This window comes from Siniperca chuatsi, linkage group LG6 (genome assembly GCF_020085105.1).
Source record: "Siniperca chuatsi isolate FFG_IHB_CAS linkage group LG6, ASM2008510v1, whole genome shotgun sequence".
Classification (NCBI taxonomy): domain Eukaryota; kingdom Metazoa; phylum Chordata; class Actinopteri; order Centrarchiformes; family Sinipercidae; genus Siniperca; species Siniperca chuatsi.
The window spans coordinates 1,650,994-1,676,214 of NC_058047.1; the positions used below are offsets into that span (position 1 = coordinate 1,650,994).

The following is a 25,221-nucleotide window of genomic DNA, read 5'->3' on the forward strand; positions in this document are numbered from 1 at the left end:
CTGAAATACAGTTTTAGTCACAAAAAATCTCCCTAACGAGGTCTTTAGCTGCCTCAGCTTTGATTCATGTTTAATTCTATTGTCCTTTTATTTGTAAGAATATAATTACACTTTGTCAACTGTAAATCAGAACATTAATTTAATGATATTTCTTTCAGAAACCTGCCTTTAAAGGTCCAGTGCGTAACATTTAGGAGGAGCTATCGGCAGAAATGGAATATAATATTCATAAGTATGTTTTCATTAGTGTATAATTACCTGAAAATAAGAATCGTTGTGTTTTCGTTACCTTAGAATAAGCACTTTATATCTACAGAGGGAGCGGGTCCCCTTCCACAGAGGCCGCCATGTTGCACCGCCATGTTCTACAGTAGCCCAGAGCAGACAAAACAAACACTGGCTCTAGATTGGGCCATTCGTGTTGTTTCGCGGCCACAGTAGTTTCTCCTACACGCTTGGAAGGGGAGGGCGAGGCGAGCGGTGTTCAAACGGGTGCAATTTCACCGCTAGATGCCAGTAAATCCTCCACACTCGACCTTTAAGGAATACAGTTTAGAGTAGTCTCTGCAAAACATGTTTTGAAGCTGCATATAACCAATGGATGAATTAAGAAAGCAAGTTAAGTAGGTAAAAAGTTCTATAATAATATTAAAGCCCCGACAACCTTCACCTATAATCTGTGTGCCATGAGAGGCACACAATTAACTTTCTCCCCATCATGTCACTGTATGTATGTATACAGTAAATATATTTTTGAAAATCCAGTTTCCACATCATTTCCCCCACACATTAAGTGCTCTTTAATATTGCTTTCATTGCATGTTGCACTAGAAGTGTGGATGTTAAAACTGGGATTTTTTTGTTACACATCAAGAGGAGTAAATACACATATACAAATATATCTAACATAACCTAAGACGTATATTCTAACATACTGCATTGTATATATTCTACAAATTAATGTATTGTAGATTATGTGGACATGTGTGTGTGTTTTTTGTCATCAGCAGGAAGAAATTATTTAAATTTTCATTACACGTTTACTGTAATTGAAATAATTAGATATTTTTTTATTTATTTATACTACATGTCGATTTTTTATAATTTGATAGCTTCATTCTGTAAATCCTCAGGTAGTTTGCTGCCTTTTCTTTCGAAGATCTTACCCATAACAACCACAAGAGATGCTTATTACCGTCTTGCAGTGGTGGAATCTAACTAAGTACCATTTTTAGGTACTTTACTCAAATTTTTCCATTTTATGCTGCTTTATACTTCGACTCCCTTACAATTCGGACGAAAATACTGTACTTTTTACCCCACTACATTTATCTGACGGGAAGGGACTTTTGAGATTTTACAAATAAAACATATAATCAGTTTGTAATGATGCATTTTTAGAGCTGAAACTACCAAACAGGTAACATTAGATTCACCTTGACAAGCTATAACATTAAAATACTTCCTACACAGTTCTGCATCAGTAGAGGAGGAGGAGGATGTTTTGGACAAAATCTTCTTTTAAAATATTTATATATATATGATGTATTTTTTACATCATAGTATTTATATTAGGGCTCCAGCGAATGGTTATTTTCATTATCGATTAATCAATTAATCATTTGGTCTATAAAATGTGATAATATCATCAAATGTTTTGTTTTGTCCGACCAAAACATATTTAAGTTTCGAATCACATGAGACAAAGAAAAGCAGCGAATCATCACAATCGAGACGCTGGAACGAGAGACTGTAAAACAGTTTCAGCTTTAATATTTGATATATATCACGATGAACTGAGTCAAAAATGAGAAACCGTGTACAGATAGGTCAGTTTTTGACTAATCCAGTGAAATAACTACTTCATCACATCTGTGTATAAAATCCTACAACTCTAATGCTGAAGCAGAATCATTTGCAATGTTGCCTGAAATAGTCTAATACAACCTGAAATATTAACGTATAGATAGTGAAAACAAAATCTTCTCATGGTATATGTAATAATATTGTCCATCCATATGCATCAGTAATAATACTCCAGTAATATAACATGTAGTAATTAAACACTCACAGAATAATAAGGAGTATTTTAATGATAATACTTTTACTGACGTAAAATTCTGAATGCAGGACTTTTACTTGTAATGGCTTATTTTTAAACTGTCGTATTAATACTTTTACTCAAGTAAATGATCTGGATACTTCTTCCACTTCTGCCATCTTGATACGCAGAATTAAACACTTTTAATACGTGTTTTTAATTCTCTTTTGTTTATTTTATTCACATACAGGCATTTCTTATTGTTTGTGGCCTTAAAACTCGCTTCCTCTCGCATTGTTTGTTCGATTTTGTGTAACGTCAAGATCTTCACCTGTTATCTTTTGGACGCCGTATTCAATATTTTAGTAGAAGAGGTAGAGAGAGAAAGAAAAAGTCTGGAAATAACGAAAAAATAAAAATATCAGACATATTTTATGATTAAAGATTGTGATTTTTATTGTACTAAATTGCATCTCTAATATACAAACATTCACAATATTTTGTACAATCACTTTGTGCTTCTCCCCCGTACAGGAGTGAACCGTAAGACGACAAGTTTACATAAACTCTCTATATAATTTGTCCATGGTATACACAGCATAAAAATAAATTCATACTCAACACCATTATAATTTCTAAATCTATCATTTACAAATTCACTTAAAAAATAATCATATGAAGACAATGTCAATATTATTGTATGTTTTTATCAGTCTGAAGACACATGGTGGGGAGTTACACACAGAAACGTGCGCTGTGGTAGCTATATAACAATTTGGCAGGATATTTTTATTTTCTATCGTCGTAATATTTAATAGTAAACGCGCAATTAATTTATTTTTTCTCTCTTCGTCTTCCCTTTTTCTTGAAGTCTTTCGTAAACACACGCACTGTGTCTCAGCTGACACGACATTATCAAAATATCACACTTCCGTCGAAGATACTGTACACAAACACAAAAACCCCTTTACAACTGAACACGCGATAAATATCATGATAACCATATGCAACAAGAGAACGTGTTGGGTCTAATATCACACACACACACACAGACGCACGCACGCACGCACACGTTCATGTAGGAAACACTGCGAACACGACGGCTACGTGACTACACCAGCTAAAGGGGAAGGAGGGAACCATGTGCGCTTCACTCATCAGCTCTGCTCACACGTGTGCGTGAGTATAAAACGCCCTCAGTGCGGCGTCGGATTGTGTCGCCAGTGCAAAAGCTGTAAGCCACCATGAAGCAGGGCTGCAGCGCTCAGCGGCGGTCTGGGGTCGAGTCTCTGGCAGTCTGGAGCGAGGTCTGATCTGGGTCTTGGTCCTGCTTAGTTTTTGTTTTTTTGTTTAACGACCAAACAATGTGAGCACGCGAGAAACTAACTTCAGCGGCGGCCGGCTTTAAGGCCTCAGTATGCTTCAAACGAAGCGCTGGTCGGATCTAGGGCTGCAACTAACAATCTATCGCTTATTTCTACGCTTAATCGACTCATTCTTTAGTCTATAAAATATCAGGTACAGTTCTGCCACGGGGCGACCCTGACACGCAGGGAGGGATTCATAAGGACAGAGCGTAACTGATGTTTTTTGAAGAGTAAATTTGTCTCCTGATGTGAACAGGCAGTACGCCTTCCTTGTTCACCGTCTTCAAAGCTGCGCATTGTCAGTTTTGGCAGTTTGTAATCACAGACCGACGCCTCGTACACGCCGAGTCCCATTGTGTCAACTGACAGCCATCAAAGCGGCGACAGAACAAGGCGGCACAAACGGCAGCTCATCCTCTCAGCTGGCTGTTAGAACTACCAACGAACAAACACCGTGCTTCTGATGTTTGTGACCATTAGTTATGCAACACATGGCACTGCCTTGTTTGACTCATGCGTGTATCTTATTTATAAATTGTAATCCTGATTGATATGATGACACCTGTGGTTACCGGTGGTTTATTAATCCAGGTGTATCTGTGGGCTGAGACGCGTCACTTTGTTTTAATAAAGAAGACTAAAGAACAGTGTTGTCTCCTGTATTACATACAAGATTATAACTGTAAAGGATTTGCAGTTCTGTAACCTCCTGCTCTGTTTTCTCTCTTTTACATCAATTACAGCTGGGGTCAAAAAGGTCATTTACTCTCAGCCGTTTGTTCCCACAGCGAAGAACAGATTCTCTTTGTTCAAAATATCTTTCTTCCCAGGTCAGGAGTTCTTGTGATTTGCTCATCTGTGTATTTAAATGAGCTTCGCAGGTCTGCATGGTGAAGCTTAGCTTGCTCTGTAATCTGCTCCGTACACGTCTGAAAGTCTGAACCTGATTTCCTTTACACTGGCGTGACAGAGGATATCGTTACGTTATCCTGCAATCATGGACGGACTATGAAACAACGGGCCCCTGGACACAGACACGTACCTCCTACATAGGAGCCGGTCTCTCTTTGGGGTCGTTTTGATTAACTTTCCAACAAGGGTTATTTGGGGCGGGTTTGTCCTATGTATGCAGGACAGATTGTCAAAATCCTTGAGGCAAATTTGTGATTTGTGATTTACAGTTTAAGACCCATCAGCCAGATATAAGTAAGAGACAGAATCTGACAAAACGGCTGGATGAAACTGAAGAATAGATTTGAAAACGAGGCCACGGGAAATAAGGATTGTGCTCACAAATCTGTCCTTGTGAATGCTCAAATCTGGATTTGCAGACTTAAATTTGTTTTGCGCACCAAAGACAAGGTTGTCTTATTGATAATCTTCGAATCCCGATGTGGGAAATGTCAGTGACTCGGATGTCGTCACATTCACACATTCAGCCAGTTTGATCAGTACATTGATCCACCAAAGAAAAAAAAGAGACATGTTTTTGCGTAATTATGACTTCTACGTCTCTTATTAATGACTGTGTATCTCGTAATGTCACAAGAACAATATCTCATAATTCTGAGATATGAAAACTTTTTCTGGTAATTATAAGATGCAGAAGTCATAATTACTACAATTACAATTACCTCACGCCTCGATTACTGTAACAGCCTGTTCACTCGTCTTAATCTAAAAACTCTGACAGACTGCAGACTGTACAGGACTCAGCTGCTCGGCTGTAAACCAGGACCGAGAGCTGCGACCACATCATAGCTGGTTCAGCCTCTTTACATCGGCTCCCTGTTTGTTTCAGGATCGATTTTAAGATCTTGTTGATTACTTTTAAGGCTCTTCATGGCTCCAGACTGTATCTTAGACCTTGTAATCCCTTATGAACCTTCACGTAGTCTGAGATCTTCAGGCAGGGGTCTCCTGTCTGTTCCTGAGTCCAGGATGGAAACTAAGGGGGACAGAGCTTTGGGCATCAGGGCCCCGAGGATCTGGATCAACCTGCCCGAAGACATCAGGCTGTCTGAGTCAGAGTCTTCGTTTAAGTCTCGTCTCAAAACGCATTTTTATCTGAAAGCAGATCCTGATTTTACCTGAACTGCCTGTTTATTTTATTACTTTTGTGTATTTTATTTCTTTACATTTCATCTTTCACTGTGGTGTTTTATTTCTCTTGTTGTGAAGATAAGTGCTCTATAAATAAAGTTTTATTTTATTATTATTACAAAAAAAAAGCCCATTTCTTTCTTTGGTAAATACAATGTGCTTCTGTAGATTTCTGTGCTGTTCATTTGCATTAAAACTGATATTATAATTTTCACAGCTGGGACTGGTTGTGTCTAATCCTGCTTGGGACTCTGGTGTTAACATCAGTTCAAGCGCTGTATTAAAGTTTGTTAAGGAAAGTGCAACACGAGTGCTGTTATTATTGTCCCACTACATACTGTACACTGATTTGTCTCATAATTCTACGCAATACCAACACTGATGATCTACAATAACCCTGTTAAACATCACGAGGCACTCTCCGTTTAGCTTTATGCTGTTAAAAACACTGCAGAGAAGCATTACACTTTAATGTCAGACAGGTTTTTGGACATGTGTCGGTCTTGGACTCGACCCGCTCCCGTCAACTCTTTGATTCAGATGATTTCGGCTGCAGCCCTGCCTGGGAGTTGTGCATTGGTGGAGTAGCCCTAAAGCGTCTTTCAAGCCAAAAACAGCACAAAGTAAGGCTGGTAACAGTTAGTGGGCTATAGGCATAATTGTGGACTCACTATTACTAGCTATTTGAAAAGCAGCCTATCTGATGTTTCGGCGGATGACTCGGTGAACGACTGCGACCTGTAAACTTGAACGTGAGCAGCTGTGGCGTTTCTCGTTGTGCTACACTCGGAGAGGCGAGGCAGTGCTGTGCTGACCTGTGGACCCCGCTTCCAGCTCCTTTCAGCAGCACACTCCGAACAAAATCCCATTTGGCGTCTTTCTATGGTTGTGCAACCGAGATGAAGCGCGCCATTCAGCTACGATTGGGGCAAGGTGCGCGAGCTAGCCACATGTACGTCTCAAACGTCTTTTACACAAACACGATTACTGTTTTTGTCATATAATTAGAGGCCTATTTTTATACTGTATCCTTTAGGTTTAAGTTTGGAACGTGCTTCTCAATCTGCAGCATAAGGCAACACACCAGTGGCGTACGGCGTGCCTCGAAACACACACCAATCGTTGTCTGTCACGCGCACGCAACAGCGCCATCTTGATGCGGGTCGTCAGTATTCGTCCTATTTTCAAGCGTCAGTGCTCTTCAGCTCTTTGGAAAGTCATTTCATTACATTTGCACCCTGGATCTTCTTCTGTATGTTGTGCTAATGTGTTGTTGTTTTCTTCATTGATACATTTATATGTTATTGGGTTTTTCTTCTATTTTTGGTGAGATGTCTGTTTTTAAAGCTCACCAGCACAGTCTTGTTTACTCCTTCAGTGCATTATGTTTTTGTGTCCTGTTATTTGTGCAAATAAAAAAGCTAAAAAACTCATCCCGGCTATTGCACCTGCTGTCCTTACGTCAATCGATGCATGTCAAATGACGCTTCATGGCCCCGCTGATGTGAGTTGCACTTAAGTTTTCGGGGACATGTGTTAATTTGTCTGTTTTGAACCCTCTTCCCAACAGGATCAGTTCATTAGCTTGTTTGATGTGCAGGGCGGCACAACAGCACGGTTACCATTATCTGCTTAGAGACATTCACACGTATCTTTGCAGAAGCATAATAATAATAATAATAATTCCAGCTCTAAAGGCCGTTCTAACCTCCTGTGTCCAGCTTGAATGTCAAACCGGTCGCAGTTAGCATGCAAGCTTTCCTCACAGCGATATAATCAACAGCGGCTCTAGCACCTCTTCAAACACGCCAAATAAAATTTTGTCAGGAGTACACTGCCACCCTTACTGCTCCGCCAACGTAAGGGCCGACCTCGGATACTTGGGGATGGGAAGGGGATGAAACTGGATATATAAATGTTAGTTAGCAGAAATCGCATTATTGACTGCTCACAAACATGGACTGAAGCAGAGAGAGTGTGTTGAGGGATGTTACAATAGTTAATCTGTTTTTTTCTTTTTCTCGAGCGCTTGGGGGAGCGGACGAGGCGACAGCAGAGGGGTGAACGGCGACGGGCGATCAGCAGCACTTCTGAGGTAGCTGGGCGGGCTTGTCGGTCAGTCTGGTGGTCTTGATGCCGGGAGCCGCCGGCGCCTCCACGTCCACGCGCTCCGACATCTTCACACAGATGATGTCCACCAGGCGCTCGAAGACCTGCCGCACGTTGATGTTCTCCTTGGCGCTCGCCTCGTAGTACTCAAAGCCTGCAGGAGGAAACAGAAGTGTTTAATGTGAACACATGCGGCTTTGTTCAGGCAGTCGCAACAAAGACGGGAGGTTTAGTTATATGAACATTTTCTCAGAGGAAACTAAACTGACTACATTTTGCTCTTTAATCTGTTGTCATAAAGGTAAGTCATTCATATGGACTCCATTTAACCCAACACAGTACTGTCAGAAACTGCCACAGAAGACAGAGTGTTCTGAGTTCAGTTGCTTTTTTTAACGGGCAATTTAAATACGTCAATAAGCATTGATTTGGTAATTGATTCTTGTTTAGAGCAGGGTTTGCCTTGTCGTATTCCTTCCTGTCGTTTTGCAGGGGAGATGTCTTCGTTAGATGTGCGTTAGTGAAAAGGAGAAGTTAAGTGAGTCTCCTTAGCTGTGTATATGTTTGGGCTCTGTCGCTCCACCTTCGCCTGCACGAGAACAAATCACGCTTTAACCTCGAATCTAGACGTTCTTTCACCTGCAAATCAGCAGAACGCTGCTCTGTGCAAGGTTTGATTGGCTGTATGGAAATAAGGTCTCCACCTAACGGTATCACGTCTACTTAATGCAAAACTAGGGGGCGCCATCATGAAACCAAAACATCTAAAATATGCATTTATCCATTTTTGGTTTCTGATTTTGTTTCTCTAAAGAGAACACAGGACAAGTGATTTACGTATGTTGCTGTAGCAGACACAAAAAAAAAAAAGCAATTTAATTTCAGTTGAAATCCAGCTATGTCTGCTGGCTTTGCGTTACAATCCAGCTGCTCAACAACATGCGCTCTACCATCTAGTAGTTGCAAACCACCAGAAAAAAGCTGAATTTACATGATGTTAGAAGATGTGCAGCTTGTACATCTCGACTAAAAGAGACCTGAGTTCTCCTGAAGCCAACAAAAGTTGAAACTGTTAAAAAATCAAACATAAAGCATTTCTAAGCCAAATGTCATCAAAATACTGAAAAGGTATTTCTGCAGATCTGAGTCTTTGACAGGTCAACAACTTCTGAAAGTGAAAAGCTCCTGCACACTCTTGTATATTGCAGTTTATTTCAGTTTATCTTTTTCAGTTGAACATTAAACAGTTGGTCCGATTTGGGGTTCATACAGTACATCAACATTTTGGGGGAAAGTAGTTTTTTGCAAACAGGGAATATGTAATTTTGACAGTGTCTGTGGTCTTAAGGCCTTTTTCCAACGCTTTTCTATCAACAATCAAATTTGAATGGAAAACACTGAATACTGGGAATAGTTTTTTTTTTTTTTTTTTTTTTTAATATTTAATATTGGCAGAACATCACATATAAGATCCATTTGAACTGGACCCTCAGCTGATTAACTGGTTTTGCTTGACGTCATGTGTGTGACAAGATAAATCTGAGGGGTCACATGACGAATAACGAGACAGGACAGAATTCAAAAACACACCAAATCTGTTTGTTGTTCTGCCGTTTCTCTAACGATCCCCCTCCTCTTGTGAAATGCTGATAAATCTGTCATGCGTAGACGTTGCTTTGTTTCAAGCCAAAAAGTTTGGAAACCAGTGGCCTAAACATTTGCAGCACTTTAGGCTTAGGCGTGGTTCCATCTGTTTGAGCATCTCAAGATCTCTTCTTCCCACTTCACAAATATCTATTTGCAACCTGGGAACCAAGTCCACGTGTTTAAACGTGAGGCTGGATAAATGCCTCCGATACGACTCCGATATCTGAAAGCAGTTCAGTCGCTTTGTGCTCCCTCTGTAGCTGCTCACACAACACTTTAGTTTTTTGACCTTGCTTGAAGACAATCACATTACAAAATACATTTTCTGACCTGGTCTGCAACATCTCCCTGAACAGTGTGAAGGTTTTTGCAGGAGCCTGCAGCGTGTACGTTTATTAAAGACTTAGAAATAGCTCCCAGCAGTAGAGCTAAAACCAGTACTGTGCATTCTTAATTAAAACGCCTTATTAGGCCTTCGGCCTTGGGCAATAGGCAATGCAATTATAGTATTTAGGTATTCCTCAGTACACACACACTCTCTCCTGGAGTTTAACTGGTCAACAGAAGTTCAGCTGCTCTCTCCCACAGTACAGATGAATATTGCACAGAAACACTAGTATAATAAAATAAATGAACATCAGTTTTGAAGCACTGCAAACGTTAAGAGTGACGAATGTGAGGTGTCACTGGTTTTATTTTATAATTTCTTTTTCCTTCAATAAATTGACTTTTATTGGTAACATAACATAACCTCAATGTTTCTCAAAACAGAAACACACAGGAGTTTCCTAGACAACTGAATCATACTATACGGGTTTGTGTTTGTGAGTCTAAAGCCCCATTCGGACAGGATTTATGTCTGTAGGGGAGGTGGGGTGATTTGTTTAACAAGATCTTGGAGAGTGAGAGGATGCCCGAGGAATGGAGGAGAAGTGTACTGCTGCCATTTTTTAAGAACAAGGGAGATGTGCAGAGCTGTGGCAGCTACAGAGGAATAAAGCTGATGAGCCATACAATGAAGTTGTGGGAAAGAGTAGTGGAAGCTAGGCTAAGGGCAGAGGTGAGCATTTGTGAGCAGCAATATGGTTTCATGCCTAGAAAGAGTACAACAGATGCAGTATTTGCTTTGAGGATGCTGATGGAGAAGCACAGAGAAGGTCATAGGGAGTTGCATTGTGTCTTCGTAGATTTAGAGAAAGCGTATGACAGGGTGCCGAGAGAGGAGCTGTGGTATTGTATGAGGAAGTCTGGAGTGGCAGAGAAGTATGTTAGAGTGGTGCAGGACAGGTATGAGAGCTGTAAGACCGTGGTGAGGTGTGCTGTAGGTGTGACAGAGGAGTTCAAGGTGGAGGTGGGTCTGCATCAAGGATCGGCTCTGAGCCCCTTCTTGTTTGCTCTGGTGATGGACGGGCTGACAGATGAGGTTAGACAGGAATCTCCATGGACTATGATGTTTGTGGACGACGTTGTGATTTGTAGTGAGAGCAGGGAGCAGGTGGAGGAAAATCTAGAGAGATGGAGGTCTGCTCTGGAAAACAGAGGAATGAAGCTCAGCCGCAGTAAGACAGAATACAGGTGCGTCAATGAGAGGGACCCAGGTGGGACGGTGAGGTCACAGGGAGCAGAGGTGAAGAAGGTGCAGGACTTTAAGTACTTAGGGTCAACGGTTCAGAGCGATGGAGACTGTGGGAAAGAGGTGAAGAGACGAGTGCAAGCAGGTTGGAGCGGGTGGAGGAAAGTGTCAGGTGTGTTGTGTGATAAAAGAGTCTCAGCAGGAATGAAAGGAAAGGTGTTGGAGACGGCGGTGAGACCAGCGATGTTGTACAGCTTAGAGACAGTGGCACTGAAGGAAAGACAAGAGGCAGAGCTGGAGGCAGCAGAGCTGAAGATGCTGAGGTTCTCTTTGGGAGGGACGAGGACGGACAGGATCAGGAACGAGGACATCAGAGGGACGGCTCGTGTTAGATGTTTCGGAGATAAAGTCAGAGAGGCCAGATCGAGGTGGTTTGGACGTGTTCAGAGGAGAGACTGTGAATATATTGGTAGAAGGATGCTGAGGCTGGAGCTGCCAGGCAGGAGGTCTAGAGGAAGACCAGAGAGGAGATTTATGGATGTAGTGAGAGAGGACATGAAGTTAATTGGTGCGAGTGAAGAGGACACAGAGGACAGGGTTAGACGGAGGCACATGATTCGCTGTGACGACCCCTGAAGGGGAACAGCCGAAAGGAAAAGAAGAAGAAGGGGAGGTGGGGTGATTTTAACATTACCTGCGCTGGTCCAGAGTTCATATGTGGGTCATTTTTCACCCCCACCCCAGTTTACAGCCACAGTGACCTCCTGTTTTGTCTGTGAACTGGCTGCTCCTCCTGTCATTTAAATCCCGTCCGGAGCGACGTCCTTGTCTTTTAAAGTGGATCTCTGAGGTTTTCCCGTGGGAAGAGCTGACTGACCTTTTTTTTATCAGCTCACTGTGAATTTGACTTTTGCGTGAAAATGGAGGAAGTCATAAATGTTTCTGCTAATCTGATAGACGGTGTAGTCCCTCATTCGTCCAGGATTGTTCCATCGTAGAAAAGGTTTCAGTCGTAGTCGTCTGGACACTGTTTTCAACTTCAAGACGTTTCGGCTCCCATCCGGAAGTCATTCTCAATCGTGAAAATGGTCTGAGAACTCAGAAATTTAAGCTACTCTGTGTTGCTTAGAGTGTCAGCTGTTTACCCTGCCCAGTTTCTCCTGAAACTGACCTTCTTTAGTTTCCATGATGGCCCAGTAATCAGGCCTATTGTTTTATATACAGTGTATTAAGTGGTCAAGCCAATCATATGCTAATCAGGTACTTAACAGTGATGAGGGAGGTGCAGCCAGAAAACAATAAGTCTGATTACAACAGTGTCCAGATGACTACGACTGAAACCTTTTCTACGATAATCTGATAGATGCTAACATGCTAACACCAACATTAAGGCCTATTTGGGAACCAGTGTGACAACATTTAGGCGAGCGAGACCCCCTAAAAGTTCATCAAATGTGCGGCTGTAATGTCAGCTACAGGTCGGTACTGCTATTCTCTTTTCAGCCCTGTTTTTTTGCCTATATTTGTCTACATTTTGCCCCCATTAACAGCAGCTGAATCAGCTGTTAGCAGCTCCTCTGAATGATTCAATATGTGATTCATGTCTGACTTTTGACTCAAAGTCACCTCACGCTTGTTCTGTCCTGCTCTTTATTGGATTCAGGGAAGAAACTCATCGATTAGTCCTTATAGTCAAAGTCTTTTCTCATGTAAAAGTGAAACATATTGTTTGAAAATACGAACAATAAAGCATAAATTTAACCATTGTGTTGGTTGTTCAAATTACTTTTTATGTATCTTAGTGTAACTTAATTACGTACATATCTCAACAGTGTTATGTTAGAAAGAAATAACAGTTCATTACATTTTTTATACCTGGGCTGACTAGCTCTACACTGCAGTACAAAATCAATGTCTTCTACATGGATCATCAACCGGTGAGGACTTTTTTGAGTTTCCATTATATCATTATTATATACAGCTGATAAAATCTTCCATCGACAGAAGCTGCTTTCGTCCACTTCTGTCTGAAATCAACAAACGTTTTCTGAGTTACCTACAGCTCTGATTCACACCTCCAATTTGGCTTCTTCTTCAAAGCAGTGACAGCAGAGGCTCATGGGTATTGTAGTATTAAGAGCCATCCACCAAACTGACTGAAACATAGTTGAAATAATTCAAACTGATGGTCAGAATATAAACCTAGAAGACTGATGCATTATCCTGGAGACTCCTGTGTTTCTGTGTGGAGAAACGTCCGCACACCCCGCGGCTTTTACGAGGTCTTTCAGGTAACACGAACCTCGCTCTGCTAGCCACATTAGAGTTCTGTTAACATCTGAAACCTGAGCTGAAGAGTATTTTAGTAGCACTCATGCAGCAACATCTCACCTAACTGTTCGGCGAGGTGTTTTCCTTTCTCTGGAGGTACGACTCTCTCCTCGTCCATGTCGCACTTGTTGCCCACCATGATCACCTGGGCGTTGTCCCATGAGTACGTCTTAATCTGAGTGGCCCTGGAATCACATTTTAAAATACTTTATTTGAGTATCAAATCACACAGAAGAGTACACACTAGCTCCCGGGCAATCGCGTACCAGTCCTGGACAGCGTTGAAGGACTCCTCATTGGTGATGTCATACATGAGGATGAAGCCCATGGCGCCGCGGTAGTAGGCTGTGGTGATGGTGCGGTAACGCTCCTGCCCTGCTGTGTCCTGGAAACAAAAACCAAACAGCCAGTCACACATTTGCTTTACTCAGTAATAAAACGCCACCACTGGACTTTTACTGACAAGACTGTAAGTGTCAAGCGTCCCCCGGAGGCTGCAGTCTTCATATTACACCCAACAATACCAAAATCATCTATTCTAGAGGAAAGGTCATGGAGTGTCAACAAAGGAGGTTATCAAAAAAAAAAGGTTCGTCCTCTGGAGACCAACACCAGAGCGGATGTCATAAAAACGAGTTTTCTTTGTGAGTATGTTTGGCCTGAAGGTGGCACTAGAGGACAAATTCCAGTGTCCAAAATGCAGAGGGTTTATCCTCTGGGGAGCATGACTGTGCTCAGCAAATTTAGTGGCGATCGGCCCTTTAGAGTTTGATATTTCTTCTGTACAAGTGGGCATATTGTGGTGATGGAGGGGCTACAGGAAAGGCCAGGGAGGCTCAAAAAGCGTTCACCCCATTTTCCTGAAGCTGGAACTCTGCTTCTCTCCAGCTGCATGTAGGCAAATGTGCAGGGCAAATATAGCAAATATCATGGAAATCTGTCTGCTAGTTTTATGTATTTCTCTGGACAAAAAAAAGTGTTGGACGGATCCAACCAGCCGTCAGTCAGCTGATCGTCCGATATTCTGTGTTTTAAACCGTTGGATACTGTATCCTGTTTACAGTGAGCAGGGATAAGCCCAGATCCCAACGTACTAAGCTGGGATATTATCTGTTATTCTGGCACCAAAACCAGACTGTTTGATTTGGCAATTGCTGTTTCCATGGAGACGCAAGCATAAAACTACAAGTCAGACTATCTCCATCATTTTGAAAGCATCGATTTTCTCAATGAAAAGCTGTGGCACAAAAGAACTGACGTCACTCAAACAGTTACGTACATGTATGAATATATGAACTGATGACGATAAGAGAAACATTAAAGACAGAAGAAATTAAAGATATTAAATCTTGGTCTGAAAGACACATCCATCCAACACACACACACACACACACCTGTTCTCACCTCACAATAACACACACAGCAATGTGTTGAAGTCGCAGCTTCACACAGAAGCTCCATCTACACTTTACCACCTTTCACTCCTCCGTCACCCATCGCCAGTCTGCGGTCTGTTCATTAGACTCTACAGCTCACTGACTGTCTTTGCTTGTTCTGCGAAACAGTGAAAGAGACTAAGAAGAAGTTCTAACCAACCATCATCTGCAGTCTGCATCCACACCTTTCCCTGCCTGTACATGGTGCATCTATCATCATCGTGTTTACGGCTGCAGTTACTTCTCTTATCTATACGATAAAAATAATGCGACGGGCTGCGTTGGTGTGTTCGGGTCGCTTCAGGTACCGACGAGATGGTGAAATACAATCAAGGACGTCCAGCTTGAATAACACATTCGTGAATTCGAAGGTTTTTCAGACACCGAAACACTGCACAGAGGTTCATAATGCTCTGAGACAGGATTTTACAACAACAATAATCTTTTGTTGTGATGAACGGCAGGTGAACAGCCAGCACTGACGTCACAAAGACCCCAGGAGTGGGACCTTGCACGTATTTGACTGGCCAACGCATCACAGTCCAGCAAAACTTTTTTGCCGGAGCCTTCCCGTCTCACTGAAATGAATGAGGGGACAAAATTTATCCACGTACAGATAATGGCAGTCTCTGGAAAAAGTAGTGAATAAAAAGTATCAGCACACCAGTACATGGCATGGATGGGTGGTGGAGGAGAAAAGGAGCCCCCGAACGATCACCGTGGGATTTTGTTCTCTGAAATTCTTTTTGCGTTGCCTCGCAATACGTCTTGCGTTCCCTCTGATCCACAGAGGACGGCTGAGCTGTATTATGATACGGTGTCGTGTATTACGTAGTAGACCACAGCGCGCGTGGCCGCACCCTCAGCTGTGACTGCTCAGGCTCAAGTCTGTATCACTGCAGCTAGACAGATAATTAACAACTCACCGACTGCTGCTGAGGCGGACTGAGACAGGCTGTCGCTGTGTTTATGACTGTGGCCGTGGGGTGACAGAGCTACTGGTTTCAGTGAAATAAGCTCTGTTGGCAAACCTAACATGTATGCATTGTTGTGCGAGGTGTTTTGAAAAGGCATCTACTACTGTACCGGGTATGAGAATCTGAATACAGTGTAATATCTACCAGAATAAAACTATGATTATTTTGTTGGGAGTTTGGCATTTCAAATGGTGACAAAATGATTATAAAGTAAAAATTTCTTGTTAAAATGAAAAATCAGGCTTGTGCAGGTTTATCCTTCGTCTTGTTCTCACTTGGGAAGTGGAGGTATCATGTCAGCAACATGCTGATGTTGTGTCTATAGTTGAAGACATGCAAGAAATTTGCAGAAGATCAGGTGGTTGGAAATGTACTTATTGATATAATTAAAAAAAACACGTGGCTTTGGATTTTGTGCAGCTAATCAGAGATTGAGTATCTCACTCTTTAATCTCACAGGGAGCCAAACAGCACGACTGGTTTCAGCCTCTAAGACTCTTAACCGTCTAATCTGAGACCCCGATCGATCAGTAGCCGCCGCCGCAGATCGCTGCTCGACTGCAACAAAGCAGCTGAGCCTCAATGTGACTTTCACGCCTGTCAACAACAGCTCCCACAACGTTCAGTCGCCATCCTCCACCGTTTCATCCTCATACCACGACAGCTGATCTGGGTGCAGTCATTCTGCTAAATTTAGCTCTTTTGTGCTTCGCTTCCTCTGCACTCACTCAGCAGTCCCTGGTTTTCTTGTGGGATATGGCGAGTGCTCGTTTGCATTAATTAATTGGGATTTGATGTGGAGCATGATTGTGTGTGTGTGTGTGTGTGTGTGTGTGTGTGTATTAATCATGGAGGGTGATAAGCAGAGCCTCGGGCAGTGACTGATTCCTCTCAGTTTAGTTGAAAGCAGAGAGAAATGTGTGTTTGATTTCCACAGAGGAAGACGTCACTGCATTCCAGCAACGTGGCCAAAAGTATGTGGACAGCAGAATATTGCAGCCATATGTGACGGTGTGACATGACTGCGACACCATGTTCATTAATGTGCTGCTTCAACGGCCTCCACTCTTCTGGTTTCAGTCTTTCCACCAGATGTTGAAGCTGCTGCAGGGATTTGCTCCCATTCAGACACAAAGAGCATCAGAGAGGTCCGACCCTGATGCTGGAGATCAGGTCTGGCTCTCAGTCTGTGTTCCAGTTTATCTCAAAGGTGTTGGGTGGGTTTGAGGTCAGGACTCTGTGCTGGCCAGTCCAGTTCTTCCACACCAAACTGGGAAAACCATGTCTTTATGGAGCTGCTTTGTGAACGGGGGGGGGGGAATGTCATGTTGAAACCGGAAAACACAAACTGTTGATACAAAGCAGGAAGAACACTATTGACCCAGAAAAAAAGTGTGTGGACAGGGCTGTCAGTGGCGTGGGATTAATGCAAACTGTTTCCAATACAAATCGGATATTGTAGTTAATCAAATTACCAAAACCAACTGACATGCAGTGAACCCGGGGCGCTAATCCAGCCTTTCATCAGATGAAGATTAAAGAGTATCTACTGCTGTATTGGACAGTAACATCTGAACATTTTAACGCAGATAAAACAAAAATTGTTTAGTTAACGCTCAATAACTACGACTCCCATAAGGCTTTGATAGCATGTCTACGGTTAAGCTAAAGGCACGCCAAAACGCTAAAGTTAGTATTCATTTTAGCGAACACAAAATCAGCTCTTACATACATTTGTGTCATTGTTTGTGTTTGTATTTTTACTCATCACTGGGCTTTCACTTTGAATCAATCAGCTCTGATTAGCTCTACTTACGGCACCGTCACCCATCCTCCCATCCTCACCCATCCTCACCCATCCTCACCCCTCCTCACCCCTCTCCCTCCCCTCCTCCAGGCTGCTCTGGCCCCTGGTGGGTCTCAACCTCTTCGCCCCAAGAGGTCTCTTTAATTGCCACTGAAGACAGCACTGTTAGTGTGTGTGTGTGCATATATCTACGCGTGTGTGTATATGTGTGTGTCTCGGCGAGAGCGTGAGAGAGGATGAAGAGCTGCTGCCATGGCAACAACATCACCATTGACGATACAAGCTGTGGCCCAGCAGCGTGTTGACTGAGAGCGAAACGCTGCAGCACTCTGCTCTCTGGTATGTTACAGTGTGTTATGATGCGTTGCTGTTCTGTTTGTCACGTTTACGTGTCAGGCCAACGCAGACAGAGCAGGTTCAGTTTTAACAGTTTTAATGAAAAGAACAAGGCTCACTCGGGCCACATCCAGGTAAGCGGTCAAAAAGAGGCAAACAAGTCCAAACAGGGAGCCGGCAAAAACCAAAAGTCCATGAAACTAACTGACACAGGTGAAACTAATCACAGCAATCAAAGACAGGAAGCAAAACTAACAGACACGTGAGGGAGAATGTTTCAAAATAAAACACTGTTACAGTATATTATATTATATTGTGTTCCTGCGTGTTACAGTATATTATGATGTTTTACTGCGTGTTACAGTATATTATATTATATTATATTGTGTTACTGCATGTTACAGTATATTATATTATATTATGTTGTGTTACTGCGTGTTACAGTATATTATATTATATTACGTTGTGTTACTGCGTGTTACAGTATATTATATTATGATATGTTGTATGAACCAATGACTACGTCACTTTCTGCTCTGTAATGTATATTTTCTTGGATGATTTTAGTCCCTTCAAACCGGAAACAGGTTCTTGTGGTTTTTGTCTATATGAGATAAACATCTGAGTATCTAGACAGGAGATATTTTTCTTAGATAAAATAATTATTCAAGCATTTCATCCAGCATTCAGCAACAACATCTCATATTAGAAATACTTCCCTCACGATAAACACTCAATAGTGAACAGTAAATTGAGTTTTAGTATTATTACTGACAGGTGTAGAGTTGTATAACTATGAGACAAACATAAATCCATCCTCACCCAGATCTGCAGCTTGATCCTCTTGTCGTTGCGATACACCGTCTTCACCTTGAAGTCGATGCCCACGGTGCTGACGAAAGAGTTGCTGAAGGAGTCGTCGGCGTAGCGGAACAGGAAGGACGTCTTCCCGACGCTGCTGTTGCCGATGATCAGCAGCTTGAACATGTAGTCAAAGTTCTGGTCGGAGCCATCCCGCTGGCCGAAACGCTGGTCTGCCTTTGCCATCTGGAGGTTTGGTTCGATGAGAGAGAAAAATACACAATCAGCATCATGAAGATCCGCCTGAACGAGTCGGAAATCGCCGGGGGACACGGTGGACAAGTTCAGCTCACTTTTCACAACCCACGTTTTATCCTCCCCACTTTTAGAGCTTTAAAGTTGCTAAAATGTTCATAAACAGCGTTCAGCTGTCAAAGATGAGAGTGTACAGCCATGCTAGCAGGCACAGCCGTGCTTTGAGCTAAATGCTAACATCAGCATGCTAACATGCTCTATAACAGCTATAATGTTTACCATGTTCACCATCTTAGTTTAGCATGTTAGCATGCTAACATTAGCTACTTAGCACTTAACACATGTTTTGAAGGTTTTAATAAATAAATAAAGTATCAGATGAGTTAAACTTTTGACCTAATGACAGATGAGAAGTCAGGGGTTCACCAGTTATTACAATTCATCCTGAGAGGAAGATGAAAGTCTGAACTTAATCATCACAATTCATCCAAATCATCCAAATAATCATTAGTTGTTTAGATGTTTCAGTCTGGACCAAAGTGGTGGACGGACAGACAGACATACCGTAGAGCCGTTCAGTTAGCATGGCTAACAAAGGGTGATATACTCATATAGGTCGCTTCCGATTGTTACTATGTGCTCACAGTTTCATGAGCTGCACGAACACCTTTTCAGCCCTGAGTTTTGCCTCTCAGCCCACATACAGGCTGCCGAAATCACTGCCTGTTTACTATATAATGCACTACATTTACCGTCCGCCATTTATTAGAGTCTGTCCACTATATAGAGCCCTCAAAAGTTCAACAATGGAAAAGTAGAGTCCATGACATGTACACTACTGTCTGCTAACAATCCCACAATGCAATGCGACAGCTGTCAGTGATGACGCAAAATGGTGAGGATAATTAAGTGCCTGAAAATTTTATTCCAAGTCCATTATAAAGGAAGTAGTGAACGAGTGAACGAGGGAGTGATTTCGGACGTCGCCCGTCAGATTGGTGGAGCTTGTTGGAGCTGGATGAGACCTGACAGGAAGCTCTGCTACTCAGGGCCAAAAGAGTGCTCACCATCCTCTGCTTTCTTTTGCTTTGCAAAACTATATTAAAGTCTGTGGATGCAATGTTATTTTATTTTTGTAGATGTAGATACAGACGTATCTTTTTTTTTTTTTTAGCAAGTTTAGCATTGCAGCAGTTCGAATTCTCTTGTTGGACTTATGGAAGGAATGGTGACCGACTTCCTTATAGTGTTATTTCCTGTGTGATTACAAGGGAGAAAATAGCACAGTTCTTTTATTGTCTCTTTGCATGTGAAATAAATTGTTCACATGATAAACAAATACTGTATTTTCACATGTGCACCTGATGGCAGGTGAGAACAACTGTCAGAAAATGACCATCAAAACCTGTGCTTTGAATTCAAATGCGGGTTTTTAACGACTCTCGTGTCAAAGGCAGCTAACAGTTTAACAGGTTTTCTGTTTTCACTTCAGATTAAACGTTCCTCTGAGAAAATCCTCCAACGAAAACTGCACGAAGCTGCTCCTCTTTGTTCCCCCGGAAAGCTGACATTTTAGAAGTTTTCACCCGACTGCGACGATGAGCTGCAGCCAAATATGATTCAGCACAAAGAGCCAACAAACCCGCAGCATGTTAAACAAAGACACAGCGCAAGCAAACATTTCCTGTAAGACTTCACCTGTCAAGTCAAATAAAAGCCTGAGCCGCCTCTCTGGTCGACCTTGCAGGCAGGTAGAGGTCGGTGTGAAGGGTTAGTGTGTGAAGGCTGAATGAATGTGAGCAGCAGATGAGTCAGAGCTGAAGATCCTGCTGGGTTCAACCTAGCGTGGATGGCTGTGTCAGTGGAGACTCATCCTCTCTGTCAGGGACAGAGGGAGGAAAGAAATGACTCAGGAATACATCTGACTTATCGTGTGATTCATTTAAGACCATTTGGTGGAAACTAAATCGACTTTCTGCCGTGTGTCGAGCGATTTTCGAGAATTTTTTGATTCAATGCAGCGAGTCTCGTTGAACAGCCTGCTGCAGCATCTGTCACTCTGATGCTTCTGCTTTCTATTCAAGACTTGTCATGTTTTCTGTTTGTTATGAGACAGACAGAGCCTGTGTCCCAATCATACTAAACTTAACCATGTTTTGATTTTGTTCTAGCACATTCACAATGGAAAATTTCAAAATGGAGTATACTGACACAAAAAATGGCAGCTTGTTGGTAAAAATCACCGGATTTTTGAGTGTGCTGTTAGAAAAGTTTCAAATTAACACTGAAGCAAAGGACACTGTGCAGAGTCAAGGTTTCACTGTGCAACCACAGAGAATTATCACCATCTCTGCAGCTTTACAGAGCCTTTCAGCCTCTTTTAGCTCCTAGTTTTGGTTTTTGCATCACATTTCCTGTCTGGTTCATTCTCAGTGTTTCCAGCAGCAGCAGCAAACAAGGTCTGATAAACCCACGAGCTGCTCGGCAGCAAACAGCAGACAGACACCGAAACCAGCCGGTGAACATAGCGGAGCATCTAGCAGCTAAAGAGCCAGATATTTCCCTCAGGAGCTGCTGGAGACCAAACACAGAGCCATAACGTTTGTTTCTGGATCTTTCTGCCCTTCAAAAACACTTCGGGGACATATGGGCAGACAAAGCTCTTAAGTGATTCTTTAAAAAATGTGTCCTTGCAAAGATTGTGAACATTTCAAGTTTGAAAATTGGCTTTCCAAAGTTGCGGTTTGATGCATGCCGTCAGCAGTCCCTTTCGAGCAACTGAACCCCTAAATGTTGAAATTTAAATACCACTGTGACCACTGAAATATTATTCATCAAAAACCATATCCCTTATCTCATCATCTTACTTATTTTTTAGGGTTCACATATTCATACAGACAACTATTTTCAATTTGCTCAAAATCAATTAGCAAAACTAAAAATGTAATTTAAGTCAAGTCAAGGGATTAATGTCTGTCGGTCCTCCACTTTGGTCCAGACTTCAACATCTCAACAACTATCGGATGCCATGAAACGTGCTTCATCGTTCATGTTCCCCTCCGGATGAACTGTAATAACTCTGATCCTCTGACTTTCCATCTAGCGCCACCATCAGGTCGACGTGTTAACGTGTCCAACACTTTGGTTTCTGACCAAATACCTGCAGAGCTGATGACGTTCTTTGTTTACTGCTAATTAGCAAATGTTAGCATGCTAACATGCTAAACTAAGATGGTGAACATGGCAAGCATTATATGTTAGCATGCTGATGTTAGCATTTAGCCCAGCCTCACAGAGCTGCTAGCACGGCTGTACACGCTTTGTCAAAATCTTTCATTCAGACAACAGAATTTTGCAGAGAGATTAAAATCATATTTTCACAATATTATAAATGATAATGTTGAATTAAAAGTAAAAAATAAAAGCATACCATAAAAGTCACAATTAGGCCACTTTAAACTCACTATGGAGCACAACTTGGAAACCATACAAGCCTGCAGAGATCATTATAGAAATGCAGTGAACACTAAGGAGAGCCACCGATGCGGCGCATATCCTACATTAATAACACCAAATACAAACCACAACCCTAGAGGATTAACATAAGAAAATATAAATCAACATATCAAAAAAGCACCATACAGCAGGAACACTATGAGCAGCCTAATACAACATTAAACCTAAAAACACAAAGGTATACAATTATTATTGGAATATGACAATGTCATTATTAAAATACACAGTCATCCAGCACAACAGGGCCACCATAGGAAGATCATGCATTCCTACAGGGAGATGAAATATTACAGACAAACTACAGCAGATGAACGAGTCATGAGGCCAGTAGAGGCTCAGCTCCCCACAGACAGCTGCACCTGTGAGATTATTATGGGATATCATAGGATCACTGTGTTGCATTGGGTTTTATGACCGTGATGTGTAACCTCCTATAGAAGCACAAGATGACAAGTCAATTCGGAGTATGATGGAGGTGGTGCAGACGACTGACAGCCTATAATTAAGATGATAGATCAAAATCAATGTTAATCAGCATAGGAACACTTGTGGGTGCCTATAGATATATGATAAGGGATATTATAGGAGATATTAAAGGAGATTAGAATATCTATACCCCTTTATAGTGAAACAAACCCTTAATTTAGGCGACATGCCGGCTCCATCAACGTTTTTGCATTCATATCAGTCAACATCATCAGGCCTGTGTGTGTGTGTGTGTTCACTAAACCGGTGTTAAACGGTGCTGTTGTGCCACCGCCGGTCTGTCTGTCTCTTACCTCTGCTGGGCGGATCTGATGCTCTCTCTCTCTCTCTCTCTCTGCTCTGCACCTGTCCGGGCTCCCCAAAAAAATAAACCCTCCAAATGTATCCTCCAAACAGCAACAACAACAACGCGTCCTGTCCCGACCCACCGCAGGTCTGTTCGTTGGGGGGAATCAGGAACACCGGCTGCGTCGTTTGCAATGAGCGGAGTGGATTTTCTCTTCTGCAGAAATGAGGAGGAAATTGCCTGTAAAACGTCTCTTTTCCGCGGCGCCGCGCGCAGCTCTTTACGCACGGCTTTGCGACGACATCCTGCGTTAATTCAAGGTGGAGCGAAGCGATGTGGGGATATTTGCGAAGGCGTCTGCTGCCTGTCACCTCCTCCCCCTAAAAATAACCACCGAACCTGTGAATGAACAGCGTTTTTATGCTTGCAGGCAGGCAGCTCCTCCGCCCTATCACACGGCAGATTTCTGCAGACGCTCCGCGGCAGGAGCGGCACTCGTTTTGCTTGCAATGACTCATAACTGAGGCAGTGAGGCGTGTAATTGCATCAATAACAGAGACATCATCCTGAAAATAAGAGGAAAGATCTGCCTGTTTGTGCTGCAACAACAAACACGTGAACACACACACACACATACAGGTGTGTTTTCTGCTCTCTGCAGCCTCAACACACTCACCTGTGAGGCGTTTACGGCCTCTTCTCCTCCACAGCTTCATTCTGCCATTTTAACGTTGCAGCATCACAACACTATAGATGTGATTAGAGCTGAAAACCTGGTTAATGAATTTTTCTTTGATAGTCGATTAACTGTCACTTATCAGGTTAAAGGGTCAGTTCACCCCCAAAATCAAAAGCACACACGTTTCCTCTCACCTGTAGAGCTGTTTATCCATCTGGATTAGTTTTGGTGTGAGTTTCCGAGTTTGGGAGATATCGGCCGTAGAGATGTCTGCATTTTTTTTAATATAACGGGACTATATGGTGCTCGGCTTGTGGAGCTCAAAGCGCCAAAAAATTACATTTGAAAAACTCAACAGTAACGTCTCTTTCCAGAAATCAGGACCCGGTAACTCAAGATAATCCACAGACCTTGTTGTGAGCAGTTTCATGTAGGAACTATTATATAGTCCACCAGAACAACCTCCTTGACCCCCACCAGTCTGGTTTCAAGGTAGGCCACCCAACTGAGACTGCCCTCCTTGCCGTCACAGAGGAACTCCACACTGCTAGAGCAGCCTCCCTCTCCTCCGTCGTCATCCTGCTGGACCTTTCAGCAGCGTCTGACACGGTGAACCACCAGATCCTCCTCTCCACCCTCCAAGACCTCCAAGGCTCTGCACTCTCCCTTACAGGGTAACTTCTGCAAATCTGTGTCTGAACCTTGTAGCCTCACTACTGGGGTCCCTCAGGGTTCTGTTCTGGGTCCCCTCCTCCTCTTCTCTCTTCACACCCGGTAGCCTCACTACTGGGGTCCCTCAGGGTTCTGTTCTGGGTCCCCTCCTCTTCTCTCTTCACACCCGGTAACTCAAGATAATCCACAGACCTTGTTGTGAGCAGTTTCATGTAGGAACTATTATATAGTCCACCAGAACAACCTCCTTGACCCCCACCAGTCTGGTTTCAAGGCAGGCCACCCTATGTAGCCTCACTACTGGGGTCCCTCAGGGTTCTGTTCTGGGTCCCCTCCTCCTCTTCTCTCTTCACACCAAGTCACTCGGCTCTGTTATTCACTCGCATGGCTTTTCCTACCGCAGCTTTGCAGATGACACTCAACTAATTCTGTCTTTTCCCCGGTCTGAAACCCACATGGCGAATCTCTGCGGGTCTGGCTGACATCTCTGTCAGCGGATGTCTGCTCAACATCAGCAAGACCGAGCTGCTCCTCCTTCCAGAGAAGGCATCTCCCATGCACGACCTCTCCATCACCACTGACAACTTTGGAAGACCAGCTGTCCTTCGCTGCCAACATCGCTGCGACGACCCGCTCCTGCAGCTTCATCCTCTACAACATCAGGAGGATACGTCCAGGCGGCGCAGGTTCTGGTCCAGACTCTTGTCATCTCACGCCCAGACTACTGCTGCTCGCTCCTGGCTGGTCTTCCTGAATGTGCCATCTGACCTCCGCAGCTCATCCAGAATGCAACAGCTCG

The 25,221-nt window shown here is 42.9% G+C and overlaps 1 protein-coding gene across 2 annotated transcripts; it reads right to left on the bottom strand.

Annotated features, from left to right (window-relative positions):
* Positions 1-5,515: 5,515 nt before the first annotated feature.
* Positions 5,516-23,544, bottom strand: rab3b (RAB3B, member RAS oncogene family). 2 transcript variants are annotated; one of them, XM_044200238.1, is made up of 5 exons: positions 23,079-23,544; positions 18,550-18,774; positions 13,438-13,556; positions 13,232-13,356; positions 5,516-7,774 (listed from the first exon to the last, which is right to left on the bottom strand). In XM_044200238.1, the coding sequence occupies exons 2-5, from the start codon at positions 18,772-18,774 to the stop codon at positions 7,590-7,592; spliced, it is 654 nt and encodes a 217-aa protein (XP_044056173.1). In that variant the 5' UTR covers positions 23,079-23,544; the 3' UTR covers positions 5,516-7,589. The 2 variants fall into 2 exon arrangements, with proteins under 2 accessions (XP_044056173.1, XP_044056174.1); XM_044200239.1 differs by lacking the exon at positions 23,079-23,544 and adding an exon at positions 20,482-20,610.
* Between the last annotated feature and the right edge of the window lie 1,677 nt (positions 23,545-25,221).

Coding starts and splice junctions, on each gene's coding strand:
- rab3b (XM_044200238.1), bottom strand. CDS start 18,774: ATGGCAAAGGCAGACCAGCGTTTCGGCCAGCGGGATGGCTCCGACCAG. Junction 13,557..18,549: donor GGATCAAGCTGCAGATCTGG/GTGAGGATGGAT, acceptor TTTTGTTTCCAG/GACACAGCAGGGCAGGAGCG. Junction 13,357..13,437: donor TTCAACGCTGTCCAGGACTG/GTACGCGATTGC, acceptor ATGTGATTCCAG/GGCCACTCAGATTAAGACGT.